Source organism: Macaca mulatta, chromosome 3 (genome assembly GCF_049350105.2).
Source record: "Macaca mulatta isolate MMU2019108-1 chromosome 3, T2T-MMU8v2.0, whole genome shotgun sequence".
Taxonomy (NCBI): domain Eukaryota; kingdom Metazoa; phylum Chordata; class Mammalia; order Primates; family Cercopithecidae; genus Macaca; species Macaca mulatta.
This window is the reverse complement of record NC_133408.1, coordinates 180,868,012-180,888,899: the sequence shown is the minus strand read 5'-3', so window position 1 is coordinate 180,888,899 and position 20,888 is coordinate 180,868,012. Positions and strand designations below refer to the sequence as shown.

At 45.7% G+C, this 20,888-nt stretch overlaps 1 protein-coding gene and 1 pseudogene across 1 annotated transcript in view; both read right to left on the bottom strand.

Moving 5' to 3' along the window:
• TMEM178B (transmembrane protein 178B) overlaps positions 1–3,202 on the bottom strand; it is a 407,540-nt gene extending 404,338 nt beyond the window's left edge. Inside the window, exon 1 of the mRNA XM_002803496.4 lies at positions 1,914–3,202. Coding sequence (XP_002803542.2) covers positions 1,914–2,295 — 382 coding nt within the window. The 5' untranslated portion in view covers positions 2,296–3,202. The remainder of the gene's footprint in view (positions 1–1,913) is intronic.
• Positions 3,203–18,718: 15,516 nt separating this feature from the next.
• On the bottom strand, positions 18,719–18,880 carry LOC114677316 (U4 spliceosomal RNA; annotated as a pseudogene).
• Positions 18,881–20,888: the final 2,008 nt, after the last annotated feature.

The following is a 20,888-nucleotide window of genomic DNA, read 5'->3' as shown; positions in this document are numbered from 1 at the left end:
GTCAACCTTTCTAGTCAGACTGCCAAGCAGAGCAACAGGGAAGCAAAGCTCTGAATGGAACCGCCAGAAACCATGAATTCCATCCCCCTTCCTCTAAGTGGGGTTAACCAATACAAGAAGGGATACCTTTCTTGTTCTAGAAGGCATTCAAGGAAGGAAAAGTAAGAATATCCTTCAACAAATTCTCCCAGTGTTTGCTGTTCATTATTAACATGAATTCTCCCTTACATTTCAGCTAACTTCCTCTCATTTCAACTTTAAAGAAAGCAGAAAATCATGGATAAAATAACACTTTATAAATCTGAGAATCCGAACACTGTTATAAGGTCACTCATTGTCAGAAACTATTCTAGGCCCTCTTGTTTTCCTGCCTTGATGTCCAAACCCAAGCTGCTCTCTTCTGGACTCCCCTAATATTCTGTACATCTTTACAAAGTGGTAATGCTCCAAAAGGGTCACCTCTTCCAATAAGAGCCCAATTGTGAAGCAAATGGGATATTGGTTGTATTAACACACCCACAACAAAATCAGCTAAAATCCCTAGTCATTCTAAAGAAGGTCAAAACAAACACTTAGATAGATTCTGTCTCTGAAGTCACCTCACCTAAATCTGATCTGGCCACCTAGACCAGACCCACTGCTAGTCACTCTTAAACAATTGACTCTTTTTCAAATTAACAATTTTTCCTGATCAACTGCATACTTGTATCCATCAAAGAACATCAGTTCTCATAAATATTACTTTAATACAGCAGCAAACTTCACAGCATTATAATGAGACATTAAGAACTGCTTTTATATCTTGGCCTCAAAGACTTTGCAAATAATAGTATCTTTGTCACCTTGACATCACCATTTAATAGTTAAAGAGAATGAAACACAAGGGGGAAAAAACCAGACTCATAAAATCTGCACATCTTCCTGGGATGTAGCTACCATAGAAGAGAACATATTCCTTTCTTCAGAGCAGTATTAATACACATTCAAACAATATTCCAGTGGGTTGACAACAGGATGGTTCTCAAAGTATAAATCACACAAGGTTTACAAATTCCATCAGATAAGCAGAATTTTTTAAGTAATGTAATCATATTAAAGTATCAAATAAATTTGTATCATTGGCAAATGCAGCTTGTTTTCTGTTTTGGTTATACACTTTGGGAATTTTTATATACATTTTCTGAAAATCTCATTTTTTTTCTCTGACATGCCCACTTTGGTGTTACTCAAAGAACTATTTTTTTGTTGTTGTTTTTACTTATTAGATCTTGTTGATATTCAATGCACACAAGAAAGTCACTACTGTCAACCACTGTTTCAGAAGGAGACATGAAGAATTGTGATATGATGCTGCTGGTCAGCTGGCTTCGAACTGCTTACAGGACAGGGGCTGTGATTTATTGGTGTTTATATGACCAACGCCTACACCATACCTGGTATAGTATAGCGCTCAGCAAACGTTTCTGGTATGAATAAGGCCTTCTCTGTGAAATGTTTCCCCCAATTTCCCTTGATTAAATCAGTTCAACAAAAAGTATTGGGAGCCTGTCTACCCCGACACATGACTCTTACAGGGCTTCCTTTAAGAGCACAAACGCCGTTCGAGATTCCCTTCTTCTCAGAGGCTGATGAAGCATTATCCTGGATAAGAACCCTGGACTCTGAGGTTCCACTCGAATCCCGACAGAGACGCGCGAAAGGAGAGGCAGGGGAGAGAGTTAAGCCTGAACCAAGCTTCATTAGCAGCTATTGGGAGGCAAGTTCCGGCCCCGAGGCTCAGCCAGGCCTGGATAACCCGACCGCCTGGAACCCAGAGACCTGATAGCCTGTGGCCTGGGGAGGAAACGCGAGGGGCTGCGGGGCCTACAGGCTCCGGGCTCTTCGCAGCGCCACGCCTAGCGCCCGGCGCTTACCTTTCCGAATGAGGGCGGCGATCTCGGGGTCGAAGCCCTGCCGGTGGCACTTCCTCCAGAGACCCATGTTGGTGGAGTTGTACTGCCTGCTGCACTCGTCCGCGGGGCTCATGGCGAACAGCTGCCGGCGATTCCGCGCCCGGAGGAGTTTGCCCTCCCAGCGGTCCAGGCGCGAGCGGCTCGCCCGGAGCGGCAAGTTGTTGTTATTGTTGTAAATGAAGCCGGGGTCGACCCGGCGGGTGTTGAAGGCCTTGCACCTGTCCCTGTGCTTCCTGGCGTCCGTCTCGTACCAGTGGTCCGAGCAGATAGCCACGGCCAGCATGCCGAGGGCGCAGAGCGCTAGCGAGAGGCCGGTGTAGAGCAATAATCTTCCGGCAGCCATGCCTCCGCTTGGCGGCTACACCATGGGCATGATCCGCCGCAGCCTCGCCTTCCCTCGCCGCACCCGGAACAAAGCGGCGAGCGGCCGAGCTGGGGGAGGGGGCAGGAGAGGGACTCGCGCCGCGGCCCCCCCTCGGCCCCCGCCTACCGGAGCGCGGCCCGGGGACTGCGGGGATGGGGGCGGGCGGCCTAAAAAGTTCTGATCTGGAGAGGCTCCCGCTGGCTCCTGGGCATCCTCTGGGGCAGGTGCAGCCTCCGGCGGCGGCGAACCCAGTGCAGCCGCCTCCCGCCCCCTCCCCGCCCCGCAGGAAGCGACTGCCCCGAAGCGGCCGCCTCGGCTCCCAGCCCGGCTTCGGGCGCCGCTGCCCTCGGGCCGGAAACTAAATGCCAAGTGTCCTCGGCTGCGGTGGGGCTTGCGGGGGTTTCTTTGTGCAGGATGGTGACGGGACAGAACTCGCCTGTCTCTCTAAGGGAGACGGGGGGTGCTGTCAGGAGGCGCCACCCGACCACCGGGTGAAGTGGAACGCCCCCGATGCGGCCGGCGGGCGAAAGAAACCTCCAGGTGCTGGGGCCAGCTTCTCCGAGTCCCTCCTGGGTCTCCGGCTCAGAGAGTCTCTCCCTCCCCGTCTGCAAGCAAAGACCTGGGGCGCGCACCCAGAAATGTTCTTCCTCTCTGGGTCGGATCCTTTTTAAATCTCCGTTCTCTGGTCACCAGCAGGTCGGTTGCTCCTTCTGACCCGCGTGCTGCGCTCAGAGGCGCACTCCCAGCGGACGCACGGTCTCGGCCGACCTTTCCCCGCGAGCTCCCCGGTGCACTGCCTCTGGCATCGCCATTCAGGCGGCCCCTCGGGCCGACAGCGTGGTCACCTGAGCGGCGTTACCGGACAAGTCCCGGCCGGGGGTCTGCGGAGACTGGGCGGCTGCTGGCGGACGCGAGGGGCAGGCTGCGCGGCCGAGGGCGCACCGGGCAGCGCTTGCGGCGCACGGCGCTGGGGGCTCGGCGCACCGCGCCTTCAACACCATGGACAGGTCACGCCGTCGCGGCGCGCTGCCGGCCCAGCCGCCAGCCCCCGAGCGTCACGCAGCTCTTCCCAGCGCCGTCTTCTGCCTGGAGTGTCCACCCGGCCGCCTCTGGACCCGGCTCTCCCGCGACGCCTCCGCCTCACTTCATCTGGCACCCGGGAGCCCCGGGAGCCTGCCGCCCAGGTGCAAAGAAAATGCCGCAGGCACCAAGGAAAACCCCGGTCCCGGCCTCTCCAAACAATCCGCCCCTTTCTCCAGCCACCTGAGCCCCTGGCACTCTGGCACCCCGTCTGCTCTGCCCAGCTGGGCTCAGCCGCTCTCAGATTGCACCATTTTCTTCTCAGCCCACCCTAGCGCCGAGATGCCGGCTCACTCGGCAGCGTGCAGAGAATCCCGTCCCGGCCTCCGAGTCCAACGATCCGGCTCCTGGCGCGCGGTGGTCGCCGAGATGAATGGAGAGAGGGTGGGGGAGGGAGGCTGGGTTACTCGGCTTCCCCTCGTCGCCTCCTCCTCTAGCCGCGGAGGCTCCGAGGCGTGGCAGGCTCGGCTGGTGCCCGGGTGGCGCGAGAACCCAAGCTGCGCCCAGGGGACTGGGGAAATCGCATCGCCCGGGTGCGGGCGCCGGAGGCAGCCGCTGCCGCGCTCTCTTGTCGGGCGCGGGTAGCTGCAGCCTTGGCTAAAACCCACAGACGAGAACACCGAGCGCGCAGCCAAAAGCTAGTGATGTCATCCGTGCAACGTGAGCCTCATCTCTTATTTTTCTAGCCTCCTTAAAGATAAACTGCACCATTTCCCAGGCACGAAATGTCTAAGTCTTATTCTTTGACCAGGCAAGTCAATGGTGTCTAGATAGGTATGTGCCCAACCACATCCATATTTATGCACATATACATATATGTGGTATGTAGCATGTTTACATGCATTATTATAAATTTAGGGATGTTGCCTACAGCTCCTGTTTCTCTTTTCAGCCATGGGAAATTCTCTCAAATCCACGACAGTTATTTAAAGGAAAAACTGCTTATTGCGGAGTGGGCCTTCAAAGGGGCCGAGCGAGCTCCCTGCGTCCCCGGTTTGGGTCGCTGGTGTCTCGGGATGCATTTGATCTTTCTCCCCACCCCCCGCCCCCAGAAAGCCACAGGCGCTACCTTGCTAGCTACAGGCGTTTCCACCCAGGGCTGAGCTGAGAGCGGCTGCGGAGTTATCCGGCCAGCCCCAGTCCAGTCCCAAGCCAGAGCCAGGCACCCCGACACACACCCACCTCCACCTGCCCTCCCTCCTCAGCAGGAACAGAAAGAAGAAATTTGGCCGATCCACTCAAGACAAGGAGAGAAATTTAATGGTGGATGGGGGGTGGTCGGTTAGTAGATATTTTGAAAACGCTGGTGAGCGAGCGTTGAGGAGGGGAGGTGGAGTTAAAGGAAACCTCGATGTGGGGTTTGTCATTTTGTAAGGGTGGCCGCTGGATTTAGGCTCTGCAGGGGTTCTGGGAGGTAGCGCCGGACCCCAGACCTTGAGCAGGTGGGCCCCAGGCAAGCCCCGCTTCATCCCAACCTCAGCCCGCCTGCTCTGCTCACGTGAGACGGCGCCGCAAAGGCTGGGAGCCTCCCTCCCGGCATCAAACGCTGGGGTTTTCACTAATGCTCACCCCTCGTTTTCACCCTCACTCCAAAGTCGAGGTCCGGCATTGCCGGGTAAAGAGTTGCCCTGGGGAAAAAGAGAGTGTCTCACACCCTGCTTTGCACAACGGGGCTTGTGAGCCAAAATGAGCGCACCTCCACCATATTCTTTTTGTCTTTTTTTTTTTTTTTTTTCTCTGTCTCTCTCCCTCTTTCCTGCATTTTGAAAATCGCGAACGAGGCGTTTCAGTGCCATCTAGTGGGGGAGGGGTGTGCCTCGCTTTCGCTTTTCACCCCTGGATTCTGCAATGGGATTTGCCAAAGGGACAGCAGAGCCTGAGGACGCCCGCTGGATTCTCGGGTGCCCGGCTGGTCGAGGGACTGCAGGCATGCGCCCTTGGCCAGATCTCTGCCCTCTGGCTTCCCTAGGATGTCGACATACAGCCAAGTGACTTTGGCGCCAGTGTCTTCTCACCTTCCTTTCTACCCACCCCCCTTAACCAGGGCACCCTCCCCCAACGTTGAAAATAGATAAACAAATAAGCACAAACACTTTGCACTATGCAGACAACATCTTAAATTTCTGAAGTTATCTTCTTCACTAGCGTCCAGAGCACTTTTAGGCTAACAAGCTACCTGCATTTGATAACAGGGAGGTAAAAAGGGGGGAGATGACATCTACAAGGTTACTCAGGAAATCAGGGCACAGGGAGCCTTCAAGCCCCAGTCTCCTGGTTCCCAGCTTTCCTCTCTCCTTAAATCCAGCTGAAGGGGGTGCCTCTGAGACCACTGGCAGTCCAGGCAGTTGTTCATTCCCAGTAAATGTACCTGTTTATTTTGTCCTTATCTTTCCTTCCTCTTCCATTGTGTCACCCATCTAGTTTCTCCTGGCCTGCACCTGAGGCCTGCCTGCAAGGATGTGCCTGGCCCACTGCCCAGGGTCCTCAGCAGTCCTGTATTTTGGGCCCTGCTTGCAGTCAGAACCCAAATGGTACACTATCCTCCTCCTTACTAAACATCATTAAAATTCTATTTTGAAATGTTTGTCCTTGATGAAATCCCAAAAATCCTACAAAGTTATTGATTCATGGCCTCCTTTGAAGTGCAATTACCTTGGGCAGCCCTATATTGTTATGGGATGATCGTGGTCTTCAGGGCTAAGATGCTCGCATGACTATCTTTTCTTAATTGGGTGATCTAAGTTTCTTCCTGCTGCCTGCTTCCAATTCCTTCCACTCTGCTAGCTGCAGCATCACCATCTTTGTGTTTCCAACCTATTTCTTCCCATTTGCACCAACACTGTCCCAGATCATAGGATCTCAAAATCAGAAATCTTTGAGTCAAACACACACGTAATAATGCATGAATCTCTTTTAGAACATTTTCCAGAGAGTGAATGACCAGCTTCTGCTTGCACACTTGAAGTGATGGGGGAATCACTTTGTCTGCAAGTGGCCCAGTCCACTTCAGACAGTGTAAGTAGCTAGACAGTTCTTCCCTATACTGAGCTTTCTCGTAAGTCTGTATAACTTATACTCATTGGCCTTTGTTTTTGCTTTCTAGAGGCCCACAGATGAGGCCTGATTTATCTTCCATTTAGTGGTCCTTCTTGCCCTTGACATCAGTCATCATGTTCTCCCTACACCTTCTTTCCTCCAGACTAAATACCCCTTGTTCATTCTTGTGTTTGCTCTTCTTTGGTTTCTGATACTTCCTGATTGTTGGTGTTCCTTTTAGCTAATACTTCCTTCATCTAGAAGTCATGTAAACCTATGAAGAAAATTTGGTAAGTCTGTCATGTTTTTATATGACCTTTGTGGAGTTCTAATGATCCTCACTTTCTCTTCTGGGAGCCCATAAGTCATCCCCTTCTTAAGCCATTCCTAGAAACTTGCTCCAAAATGGCATTAAGGTCATTGATCTCTGATTTGTGAAATCTGCATTTTTGAAATTTGGAGTTTCATTTGTTCACACCCACCCACTCCCTTTTTTAAAGCGACATTAACATTCTGCAAGCTTTCTCTAAAGTCACCGAGAAAGGTTGAGACATCATTGAAAGTTCTCTCCATTTCCTGGAATACAGTTTACCTGGAGCAGACAGATGTTTTTCTCCAATTTCTTCACCCATTCTGAACTGTCCTCAGTTACCATATTGTTCTACCCTGTACCCCACCTCTGGCCTGAAAATCTCTCTTTGACACTGTCAATTGAAAGCAAAAATAGTTGATGAGATGTGCTTTCTCTTTGCCATCTATCAATATCAATATTACACAATTTGGCCAGGTGCAGTGGCTCACACCTCTAATCACAGCACTTTGGGAGACCGAAGTGGGAGGATTGCTTGAGCCCAGGAGTTTGGACAACAGCCTGGGCAACATAGTGGGATCCTATGTCTACAAAGCCGGGTGTGGTGGCATGCACCTGTGGTCCCAGCTATTCAGGAGGCTGAGGTAGGAGGATCACTTGAATCTGGGAGGTCATAGCAGCAGTGAGCCATGATGGCAACACTGCACGGCAGCCTGGGAAACAGAGTGAGCTCCTGCCTAAAAAAAAGAAAAACAAAAAGAAAAGGCACCATTTGTCTAGAGAAAAGTTTCCCCACATATTCTTATTTCTTTTTTCATAATTAACTTTGCAAAATTTGGACATTATTTGTAACCCAAAAGTTATTTTGAACTCTAGCCCTCCTGATACAGGTCCCAGGTCAACGACATGCTAGTATGTATGGGTGAACAGGTATCCTTCTTTTCTCATCCAGATCTTCTTTCTAAATCTCAGCTTTAAGACTGGGCAGGGTGGCTAATGGCTGTAATCCCAGTACTTTGGGAGGCCAAGGCAGGGGATCACTTGAGGTCAGGAGTTCGAGACCAGCCTGGCCAACATGGTGAAAGCCTGTCTATACTAAAAACACAAAAATTAGCCGGGCGTGGTGGTGGGTGCCTGTTATCCCAGCTACTTGGGAGGCTGAGGCAAGATAATCACTTGAAACCAGGAGGTAGAGGTTGCAGTGAGCCAAGATCATGCCACTGCACTCCAGCCTGGGTGACAGAGTGAGACTCAGTCTCAAAAAAAACAAACAAACAAACAAAAAAATCCGATTTAGAGAGTCATATTAGTTTAACTACCTTCCTTCTCTTCTTCCTCATCAGAATCATAACAGCAAAAGGCTCTTTTCATCTCACCCCGGGGCATCTAAGTCCTCTCCTTTTATTTTTTTCTTCCTCCACCCCACCACCATATTAATCTTCTTCTTAAATTCCACAGTTATCCTGTAGTAGGGCTGGGCACAGTGGCTCATGCCTGGAATCCCAGCTTTGGGAGGCCAAGGAGTACAGATCACTTGGGTCCAGGAGTTCGAGACCAGCCTGGCCAGCATTGCAAAACCCTGTCTCTACTAAAAATACAAAAGTTAGCCAGGCATAGGGGTGCAGGTCTGCAGTCCCAGCTACTCAGGAGGCTGAGGCACGAGAATCACTTGAACCCAGGAGTTGGAGGCTGCAGTGAGCAGAGATTGTGCTGCTGTACTCCAGCCTGGGTGACAGAACGAGACTCTGTCTTAAAATAAAATAAAATAAAATTCTGCAGTAGTTTCACCTTGTCTGTACTGTAAAGCTCAGACCTTTTACAACTCTGTAAGACCCTGCCCAGGGCTTCAGCCTAGCCTCTAAAGATGAATTCCTCACTCTCAAAGAAACACCCTCTAAACATGTTTTGAAAGCTCCACCCTGGTATCACTCCTCTTGCCCACATAATACCTAACTGCTCTGGTTTTTAAGATTCTTACAATTACAGGTGCCTCATATCAATAGGTCAAATAAACATCATTTGATCATCTCAGTAGAAGCTAAAAAGACAACCAATTAAACCCAACAAACATTCTTGATATGTAAAAGGTCTTCCTAAACTAGAGATAATTTTAAATGAATAAGATCATCTCCTACATAAAGAAATATTTCAAACTAGTAGGAATAAAACAAGTAACACAACAGAAAAAAAAGTGCAGTTTATAAAAAGACAATTTACAGAAGAAGAAATTGAGATGGAAAATTAACATATGAAAAAACCTCACTAGCAATCTACGGAATACAAATGTTTTTAAAATACTGTTTTTTACCCACCAGATGGGGAAAAAATGTACATGTCTGTTAATATCAAGTGTTGGCTGGGGCATAGAGAAACATGCTCTCATGCACTTCTGGTGGGAGCATGAGCTGATAGAGCCACTCTAGAGGGCAATTTGTAGTCACTGTTAAGATGAAAAAGACATGTCTCTATAACCCAGCAGATATCCTTCTGTACTTGTCTGCCCATGTCATCACATAACTATTTTCTCTTGTGTGTCTTCACATTACTCCTCTGTGCATCTCCATCTCCAAACTTCCCTCTTCTTATGGGGACAACGGTCATATTGCTATAGAGACCTACCCTACTCCAGTTTGATCTATCTTAATTATCTTAATCAATGACATCTACAATGATGCGATTTTTTTTTGGTTTTTTGTTTTGTTTTGTTTTTTGTTTTTTTGAGACAGAGTCTTGCTCTGTTGCCAGGCTGGAGTGCAGTGGCTCAATCTCGGCTCACCGCAACCTCTGCCTCCCAGGTTCAAGTGATTCTCCTGCCTCAGCCTCCCGAGTAGCTGGGACTACAGGCACACACCACCATGCCAAGCTAATTTTTGTATTTTTAGTAGAGATGGGGTTTTTACCATATTGGCCAGGATGATCTCAATCTCTTCACCTCGTGATCCACCCGCCTCGGCCTCCCAAAGTGCTGGGATTACAGGCGTGAGCCACTGCAACTGGTCGTGATGATGCTATTTCTAAAGATCACATTCTGAGGAAGTGGGGGTTAGGACTTCAACCCGTAACTCTACTTTTCATACAGAAAAAAAAGGAGCATAAGAAAATATACATGTATCTACTTATTTGTGCAAAATCAAAGGGTAAAAAGCCAAGCAGGCAACAGTAAGTTGACAGCAGGAAGCCACTAGCACCTTGGGTTAAAAGTAACATTGCGAGACCCCAGGGCAAGCATACAAATGAAGGTCCACATACCATGTTCAATGTTTAAAATAAGTCAAATGACAAATTGTTAAATCAAAGTGTGTTCTATCCTTCTATATTACAAATACCTTTATGATGACAAAATTTTGAAATAAATATATGTAAAGTTATTTTAGTTGTTTTTTTTTTCTTTTAATAGAGACAGGGTCTCATTCTGTTACCCAGACTGGAGCGCAGCAGTGTACTCCACTGTAACCTCAAACTCCTGGGTTCAATTGATCCTACCATCTCAGCCTCCTGACTAGATGGGGCAACAGACGTGTGCCACCACACCTGGCTAATTTTCATATTTTTTTGGTAGAGACGAGGTTTCACCATGTTACCCAGGCTGGTCTCACGCTCCTGGGTTCAAGTAATCCTCCTGCCTTGGCCTCCCAATGTACTGGGATTACAAGCATAAGCCACCATGCCTAGCAAGCTATGTTTCTTCCATAAATAAAAGTAGGCAAAATAGCATGTGCTGGTGAACCAGCAATGTTCAAATTCATAGTAAAATAAAAGCATTTCATAATTCATAACTAATTATACATATTTTTTCTTTTTCTTGATGTTTACTCCAGAAAAATCATTAATCCTATTGCTATAATCAAGATTTTCACATAACTTCTATTGATGGCAATGCCAAATGTTCTTAACAACTTTTTGATTCATTGTAATTTTTAGATCTTTTTTGGTTTGTTTCGAGACAGGGTCTCTCTCTGTTGCAGAGGCTGGATTGCAGTGGCACCATCACAACTCACTGTAGCCTCGACCTCCCAGGTCGAGGTTAAGAGATCCTCCCAACTCTGCCTCCTGAGAAGCTGGGACTACAGGCACCTGCCACCGTTTTCGGCTAATTTTCATATTTTTAGTAGAGATGGGGTTTCACCATGGTGCCCAGGCTGGTCTCAAACTCCTGAGCTTAAGCAATCTGTTCACCTTGGCCTCCCAAAGTGCTGGGATTGCAGGCATGAGCTACCATGCCCAGCCAGATAGGTTTTTTTATTATTATTAATTTCAACTTGGACAAATTTCACTCTACTGAGACAGTAACACTTTTATTGGAAGTATTGGTAAAATTTTTAAAGCAAACTTATTTTGAAATTGTACATGTTATTTTCAAGCACTGTAACAATCACATATGAAAAGCTCTTATTAGTGCAGAACAATACTATATTTTACTTTTATCATGTAAATCATGATCATATATACCATTTTTTTTTTACCATCTCTTAAAGTAATATCTAGATCCATACAACATTTCTTAAGTTCTTCTTTCAAATATTCCAATGCTAGGATAAAGAAAACCAAAAATCGGCCGGGCGCGGTGGCTCAAGCCTGTAATCCCAGCACTTTGGGAGGCCGAGGCGGGCGGATCACAAGGTCAGGAGATCGAGACCACAGTGAAACCCCGTCTCTACTAAAAATACAAAAAATTAGCCGGGCGTGGTGGCGGGCGCCTGTAGTCCCAGCTACTAAGGAGGCTGAGGCAGGAGAATGGCGGGAACCCGGGAGGCGGAGCTTGCAGTGAGCCGAGATCGCGCCACTGCACTCCAGCCTGGGCAACAGCGTGAGACTCCGTCTCAAAAAAAAAAAAAAAAAAAAAAGAAAACCAAAAATCAAAACATATTGCTTAATTTATTAAAATCTCCATTTAATCAAGACCATATCTTGATCTATGATGATTGGAAAATACTTTTTATAGACATTACTTTGGGATAATGAATCTTCTCCTTTATGGTCTTTCTTTTTCTTTTTTTTCGTTCAAGCCATTCTCATGCCTCAGCCCCCCAAGTAGCTGAGACAAAGGCATGCACCACCACGCCTAACTAATTTAAAGTCATAAAAACGTTTTCATTTTCTTGTCCTAATGTCCTAATATTTTATTAGAATATCATTTTGATTTCACATGCAGTTCATTTCTATTTAGAGAAAAATATTTTCTTTAAAATTTAAAAATATATTTTAAAACTAAAGTGAGAAAATGCCAAATTTAGATCTGAATTTTTACAGATTTTTGTTTCTGTACATTATTTTTTTGCTTTTTTATTTTCAATTTAATCCTTGGATTTTGTTTGGCTTATATATTAAAAATCCTCAAAAGAAAGGAAACCAAGCTAGAAACCTTTTAAGGAGGACTCCCTTTCAGGACCTCCTACCTATTTTGTTTACATTATTAATAACAAGCAATAGTTCATATCAAAGAATTGTGGATAGCACAAATCCAAGATTGATTTCCTTTTCCATCAAAGATCACATTTTGCTCTGTATTTGAGCATCATCTGTTGTTTCAGGTAGCTGGTATACCTTATATCTAGTATACCTTATGTCTTTTCTAAATAAAATTTAATGACTTTAGCAGCATTTTTTAATCAGACTTTCCATCATATGTCTTCAAGTGGCTATAAGATCAAATTTAAATGTGCTTTGTCTGTGGATAGATTCAAGATATATCTCAAATACCTATAATCTTTCAATTTCTCCAAAGAATTTTACGACTATTGGCTCAAGCTTAGGCCACATCTCTTAGTAACACATTAAACTATGTACCATATATGATACTAGCATGTTTCTGTATTTTAGGCCAAAATTCAGAATGGGTCAAGAAATATAGTTAAGAGCAACATGAATTGCTTAATATTGCAAAACAGTCCTCAGCGACCATGTACAACTGTTGCAAAATACCATCCTAATACCCATGTAACTCCAGAACCAGGAATTGGAACACCAAAGGAAGACAGAAAATGGATACTTATGCCTTCTGGGAAATTATACTTCCTTATTCAAAAATCTACTAAACACATGCTGTCTGGGAGAAAAGATGGATAAGTTAATTGTCTTGTCCTCTTTTACGTCTAAGTGCTTCTACCTTCAGATCCCCTCAGCGCGCCAAAGCAGAATCCACCCCCAACATCAGCAGCAATACAACCCAAAGCACTTGGCGGCACTCAGATGCAGTTGTCTTTCGTTTCAAGGATACAGGCCAAGAGGCATCTCAGAGCGTTTTCCTGCAGCCCGTTCTGTGTTAACCAGAAGAGCAGAAGTTTAGGGTCACGGTCCGTGCTGTGCAGACCTGATGCAGGAACTCAAGACATAGAGGCAGCCGTGAGTTCTTCAGTTCAGTTATTTGTGTGTGTTTGGAATATGTAGAGCCCTCTAACATGTGGGGTTGGGAAGGGACCCTCTTGCTGGGGACTAAGGGCAGCCTAGCTGAAGAAACAAAAAGGAAGAAGTATTTCCTGAAACCTGGGACCAGGTTTGCCCAACAGAAGCTGGAACCATGGAGACACCTGTCTGGCCAGAGCTGGAGCCATGAAATAGATGCAGCTGTTGCTAGAGTTGCTACTTGTGGCAGAGAATAAGGGAGGAATACCCGGTCTTCTCCCTTTCTTCTGTTCACCAATCTCTTGCCCGAACCTCCCAGGGCCTGCACTCAGCAGGAAACCAGCTGACATGGGAACCTTGGCACATGCCGATTTCAGTCCACTGCAGTACAACAGAGCAGGGAAGGGCAAGGAACAAATGTTAAGGCAAACAGGACACGGTGAACTGGCACGCAGTGAAACTGCAGAGACATTCCAATAAAATCAGGACCGAGATAAACATGCTCTCTCATACATGTATATATGAGATGGTTTTTGAGATAGGGTCTCCCTCTGTCAGCCAGGCAGTAGTGCAGCGGCACACTTACAGCTCACTGCAGCCTCCACCTCCTGGGCTCAAGCAAGGAGCCCAGCGCAATCCTCCTACCTCAGCCTCCCTAGTACCTGAGACTATAGGCATGTACCACCATGCCCAGCTAATTTTTTTTGTATTTTTTTGTAGAGACGGGGTTTTACCATGTTGCCCAGGCTGATCTCAAACTCCTCACCTCAAGCGATCTGCCTGCCTCAGCCTCCCAAAGTGCTGGGATTACAGGCATGAGCCACCGCATCAGGCTATATTTAATATATTAGAGGTCAAGAATAGGGCAGGAAACAAAAATAAGTGTTATAACCATTGGAAAGGAGGATGCAAAACTATTATTATATATAGAAAATGACTGAAAACTCAAAAGAATAAAGTAACAAGCCAGTAGCACTAATAAGAGAGTTGGATAAGATGGCTGAATGTAAGAAAAATAAAGATACCAATATTTTCCAACATAATAGCAATTAATTATTAGAAAATATATTGGAAACCTCTTCCATTCAAGATAACAACAAAAACTATAACACACTTATGAATAACAGTTACAAAGAAAGGAGAAGATATGAAGAAAACTACAAAACTTCATTGAGAGACATAAATGATATAAACAAAATGTAAAAACCTATCATGTTCTGGCCGGGCGCGGTGGCTCACACCTGTAATCCCAGGACCTTGGGAGGCCGAGGCAGGCGGATCACCTGAGGTCAGGAGTTCAATGCCAGCCTGACCAACATAGTGAAACCTCATCTCTACTAAAAATACAAAAAAAATTAGCCAGGTGTGGTGGCACCCGCCTATAATCCCAGCTACTCAGGAGGCTGAGGCAGAAGAATCACTTGAACCCGGGAGGCAGAGGCTGCAGTGAGCCGAGATCACGCCACTGCACCCCAGCCTGGGCGACACAGCAAGACTTTGTCTCAAAACAAACAAAAAAAAAAACCTACCACATTCCTAAATGAAACAACTTAATACTATAAAAGTGTCAATGCTTTTCAAAGTCATTTATAGATTTAATACAATGCCAATTGAAATCTCCATTTGTTTGATTTGGAACTTGAAAAAATAATTTTCAAGCTAACCTGAAAAAATATTCATGACAACAGCTAAAATATTATTAAGGGATAATCTTTCATAAATACTAAATTTGTTTAAACCACAGTATTTTAAATAGTGTGATACCCACTTCCTAGACTCTGCATTCCCCATCCCAGAGGCCTCAGTATTTTTTTATAAATAAAAAGAACAGCCGGGCATGGTGGCTCAAACTCGTAATCCTAGCACTTTGGGAGGCTGAGGCGGGCGGATCACGAGGCCAGGAGATCGACACCATCCTGGCTAACACGGTGAAACCCTGTCTCTACTAAAAAATACAAAAAATTAGCCGGGCGTGGTGGCAGGCACCTGTAGCCCCAGCTACTCGGGAGGCTGAGGCAGAACGGCGTGAACCCAGGAGGCGAAGCTTGCAGTGAGCTGAGATTGCGCCACTGTACTCCAGCCTGGGTGACAAAGCGAGACTCTATCTCAAAAAAAAAAAAAAAAAAAAGAACAAGACATGATTCATTAAAAATCATGAAAAACATGATTTGTAAGAAATTGGACCTGTAAGTGACTACAATTCCTCAAGATCTAGACAAGTGATGAGTAAATGGCAGCCTCCCAGCCAGGTTGTGACCTGAGTGAGTGCACAGCGATGCCCCTCGGCCTACGCAATGCCTCAATGTTTTCCAGTCATTGAATTCTGGGCTGAGGAGGCATAGGTTATGTGGACAACATCCCATTCTACTTCCAAGCTGACTTCTGAGGCTCGATCCTGAAAGTCCTGATCAACTGCTACACTGTTTGCTGTAGACTGAATTGCATTCCCCAAAAATTCATACACTGAAGCACTAATGCCCAATGTGATGATATTTGGAGATGGGGTCTTTGGAGGTCATTGGATTTAGATGAGGCCATGAAGGTGGGGCCCTCATGATGGGATCAGTGCCCTATAAGAAGAGGAAGAGACACCAGAGTTCTCTCTCTGCCACATGAAGACACAGTGAGAAGGCAGCTGTCTACAAGCCAGTATCTGAGCCCTCATCAGAAACTGACCATGCTGGCACCCTGATCTCAGACTCCCAGAACCGTGAAAAATAATTTCTGTCATTTACGCCACCTGATCTATGGTATTTTCTTATAGTAGACTGAGTAGACTATGGCACCATTGCCCCCATAGCAACTTGAGGAGACACAAGTTTGAACCATAATGTGGAGGGTCTCCCCCATATCCTGCCCAACATTTTTACATGTTGCAGGACAAGGTATTGACAGTTCTAGAGTGGGATAACTCTCAGTTCCCCTTCTAGATATCGAGTATTTCCAGGGGAGGGGGATTTTCTACATATTGCCAGGACTTCATTGTCTCCTTTTCCTTTTTTATTCCCCCACCTTGACAGCCATGGTTGCTGACCTCATTTATTCAGTCTACACTTTCTAGGTGCAGGTGCTCTTCTAGGTTCCTGGGAGATACCCATGAATAACAAACAAAGATCCCTGCCCTCCTGAAGCTTATGCTGTACTAGTGGGAAACAGGTAAAAACCAACTTAATAAAAAAAAAAAATGTTTTTTGTGACAGAGTCTCTCTCTGTCACCCAGGCTAGGGTGCAGTGGTGTGATCTTAGCTCACTGCCACCTCCGCCTCCCAGGTTCAAGCAATTCTCCTGCCTCAGCCTCCCAAGTATGTGGGATTATAGGCACACACGCAAATGTTTATATTTTTAGTAGAGATGGGTTTTATCATGTTGGTCAAGCTGGTCTTGAACTCCTGACCTCAGGTGATCCGCCCCCCTCAGCCTCTCAAAAAGCTTGGATTACAGGCATGAACCATCGTGCCCGGACATATTTTAAAAGACGATAAATGCTGTAGGAAAAAAATAGAGCATAATGTAGGCGTTATAGACTGAATGTGTTCCACTGGAGTTCATATGTTGATGCCCTAATCTCCAGTGTGACTATATTTGGAGATAGAGTCTTCAGGAGGTAACTAAGGTTAGGGGGGCGGGGCCCTGAGCTGATAGAACTGGTGACCTCATAAGAAAAGGAAGAGATCTCTCTCTTTCTTTCTCTCTCCACATGAGCACAGAGAAAGGCCATGTGAGGACACAGTGAGAAAGAGGCCATCTGCAAAGAGATTTGGGAAAGGCCAGGAAGACAGCCCTTAGCAGAAACTAAACACACCAGCATCTTGATCTGGGACTTCCAGCCTCCAGAATTGTGAGAAAACAAATATCTGTTTTTAAACCACTCAGTTCATGGTGTCCAAATAAAAATCATCAAAGCAAAGCCAAAGGGAAATCATCTCAGACAAAAAGACAAAGGGGGATCATCTCAGAAAAGACAGAAAATTGCAGAGTCCTTGGAGGGTACGTGAGAATTTTGTGGTGGATGGCTTTATGGACCTACACTCTCTCTCTCTCTCACACACACACACACACACACACCCACAAACACACCCTGGCCCACCACAGCACAGCCACATGAGCCCAGCCAACTCCAGACTCCAGCTTGGCAGTGGAGGTCATTCCTACCAAGGGGAACCCTGAGTGTGGGAATTTCCATTCCTCCACCACTTCCGGAAGATGCTGGCCTTACTAGGAAGCGCCCCACTCTGGAAAAGAAATTACTTGTCAACAAAGGCCTGTGCAAGCCTCAGACGCACAGCCAAGGGCATTACATGACAGGATGCTCACATGGCCACAGCCTGCAACAGCTGACACAGGAACAAAAAGCAGCTCACTCATAACAAACCAGACGTTGGCTGAGTAAGTCATAAGATAGTCATTCAATAGAATGACAAGCAGCCATTAAAATTAACGTGCTGGTGTTATATTTAAGAATGTAGTGAAACACTCAACAGATACTGGTAAGTGTAAAAAGTAGGATGTAAAACTGTGGGTAAAATCTGATCCAAATTTTGTAAAGAAAAATAAATGACAAGGAAATACACCACAATGTTAGGATTATTTCTGGGTGATTTTCTGTTTAAGGGTTTTTGTATTTTCTAGATTTCTACAATGAACATGTATTACCATCTGAAAATAATGGCCATATTAAGATAGTAAAGGTACTCACATTCAAAGGCTTATATGTTTGATTAATTCTCCATATAGCCAGCCTTCCAGAAATTCCTACTGAACAAATTCATTCAAAAGCACAAAATCTATAACGGAGTCATTGACATCTAAAATTAAAAGTACTCTCCTTAGAGATAATTCTGCTTCTAAGTGCTTTGAACTATATATTTTTGCCTTACTCTTTTTGACAGTGAAGAGTCTTTTCAGGAGAAACAAATCATGATTTTTCCAGGGTTCTCTGTTCACTGCTTTCAATTTTCCATCCTTTTATTACATTTATGAGGCAAAGGCCATCTCCTCCCTCAGCTGGTCATTACGTTTCAGTCTGATGGGCACCTGCTATAAAGAAGCACAGGTATGGCACAGGACTTCACATGACTTTGCCAAGTTTACAAGGCCAGCTATGGCGGGACCTGACAGGGGTGGAGCTCAAATCAGAGCTGAGCTGGGGCAGTGGAGAGGGTAAGTCACCACTCCTGAACTAGTGGTGTCACAGAAAGAGAATCAAGAAGCAAAATAATAGGACCCCAAACATACACAAAAAGAAAGAAAAAAGACCAGAGAGGAAGCAGGAATTATGAACAGAAAGCAAGATTCTGGATCAGTAAAAGGACAGTCTTGCGAAGAAAACCAGAACCCCTTGAACCGCCTCAGATACCTGAAAGATAGGGCACGTTAGAAGAAAAGCGATGGCCCAGCTACTCAGGAGGCTGAGGCAGGAGAATCGCTTGAACCCAGGAGACAGAGGCTGCAGTGAGCTGAGATCCCGCCACGGCATTCCAGCCTGGATGACAGAGCGAGACTCCATCTAAAAAAAAAAAAAAAAGTTATGAGCAGCCAGCTCCCATTTGTTGGTGACCTGCTTTGTCACAACAGTCCTATGAACTGCTATTATCTTCATTTATCAGATGAAGAGAGTCACTCAGAGAGTGGTTTCTCCAAGTTTATCCAACTGGTAAATAGTGGGGTGGGGATTTCAAAATCTAGATGTAGCTAACTACAAATCCCACTCTCTGTGCACTATGAATCTGTTTCAGTTAGCAATAATCACATCTCAGATAAACCTCATTGGCTACAATACTGCCACTGCACAAAGCTTATGAATCTGTTACAGACTGCAGAACCAGGCAACAGTGGAAAGGAAGGTGACTCCTTAGAGTCAGAGATGAAGAAGGCATGGTAAGATTGTGGCTACTATATTCATAACAGTTGACCAACCAAACCCAAGAGGAAATCATCCAACATCACATGCAGTGACTGTTGAAGGATGACGATGATGAGTTTATCTGAAGTCTTTTCTCTTTGTCTCTGATTTTCTGCAGTTTGAATATGACATGGCTACATGTAGATATTTTTATATTTATCCTGCGTGGTGTTCTCTGAGCTTCTTAGATCTGTGATTTGATGTTTTGAAAAGTTCTCAATCATTATGACTTCAAATAATTTTTTCATTCCTTTCTCTCCTCTCCTTCTGGAAGTCTGATCTTGCATAGGTTACACCTTTTGTAATTGTCCTACAGTTCTTGGAACATTCAGTTCCAAGTTTTTATTACAAATATTATTATTGAGCCAGGCGTGGTGGCTCATGTCTGTAATCCCAGCACTTTGGGAGACTGAGGCGGGCGGATCACAAGGTCAAGAGATCAAGACCATCCTGGCCAACATGGTGAAACCCTGCCTCTACTAAAAATACAAAAATTAGCTGGGTGTGGCGGCACATGCCTGTAGTCCCAGCTACTTGGGAGGCTGAAGCAGGAGAATCACTTTAACCCGGGAGGCGGAGGTTGCAGTGAGCTGAGATTGTGCCACTGCACTCCAGCTTGGGCGACAGAGCGAGACTCCATCTCAATAAATAAATATATATATATATAATTATTATTTTCCTTATAAATATTATTCCAAGTAGTGCTATTATGAACATCCTTTTCCTGTATCTTTACATACATCCCTGATTTGTCCTTTAAAAAAGTTTTGTTATAGAATTGATGGATGAAGACTTCAGATCTGTTCCACAGGGGCTCCTGAAGCCAGGGCTTTCTGTTCTTATGTTAGGACTCATTACCTTACAGTCTGCTGTTCATTTTAGTGCTGTGCTAAAACTGTAGATGAGACTACTAGTATCTTTGTCATGCGAGCCCTGGGACCTGTGATGGTTAATATTAAGTGCCAACTTGATTGGATTGAAGGATACAAAGTATTATTTCTGGGTGTTTCTGTGAAGGTGTTGCCAGAGGAGAATAACATTTGAGTCAGTGGACTGGGAGAGGCAGACCTACCCCCAAGGTGGGTGGGCACCATCCAATCGGCTGCCAACACAGCTAGAAAAAGCAGGCAGAAGAAGGTGGGATACAGTGGCTTTCTGAGTCTGCTGGCTTTCATCTTTCTTCCGTGCTGGATGCTTCCTGCCCTTAAACATCACACTCCAGGTTCTTCAGTTTTTGGACTCTTGGACTTACACCAGTGGTTTGCCAAGGGCTCTTGGGCCTTCAGCCACAGACTGAAGGCTGCACTGTCAGCTTCCCTATTTTTGAGGTTTTAGGACTCGGGCTGAGCCACTACTGGCTCCCTTGCTCCTCAGCTTGCAGATGGCCTATGGTGGGACTTCACCATGTGATCCTGTGAGTCAATTCTCCTTAATAAACTCCCTTTCATATATACATATATCCATTAGTTCCATCCCTCTGGAGAACCCTAATACAAGATCCCCACAAGACACCCATGAATACATGCAGACAACTGCAAAATGGTTTTATTCCTCTTACCAATGGGCCAACTTCTACCCCTACTACACCCCCCTGTCAGCAAGAAGTTAAAGCAATCGTTCACCTTTTCCCATCTCTGTAGCTCACAACTCAAGAATGAGGTATGGTCAAGCTCAAATTGGGGATGGAAATTGTCTTTACAAAAATTATGGCAGTGAGAGAAATCTGACATATCTAACTCCCTCTTCCCCTCTTGCTTCTAGCCTCTCAAACCAACCATCTTTGCTCTTTCCTGGGCATAGGCCAAGCTAACTATGGGAGAAATTTAGCTTATAGTTTAACCTTAAAGCAAGGATGATAATAGCCCCTCCTTGTTCAAGGATAGAATCACCTTTGTAAAACTC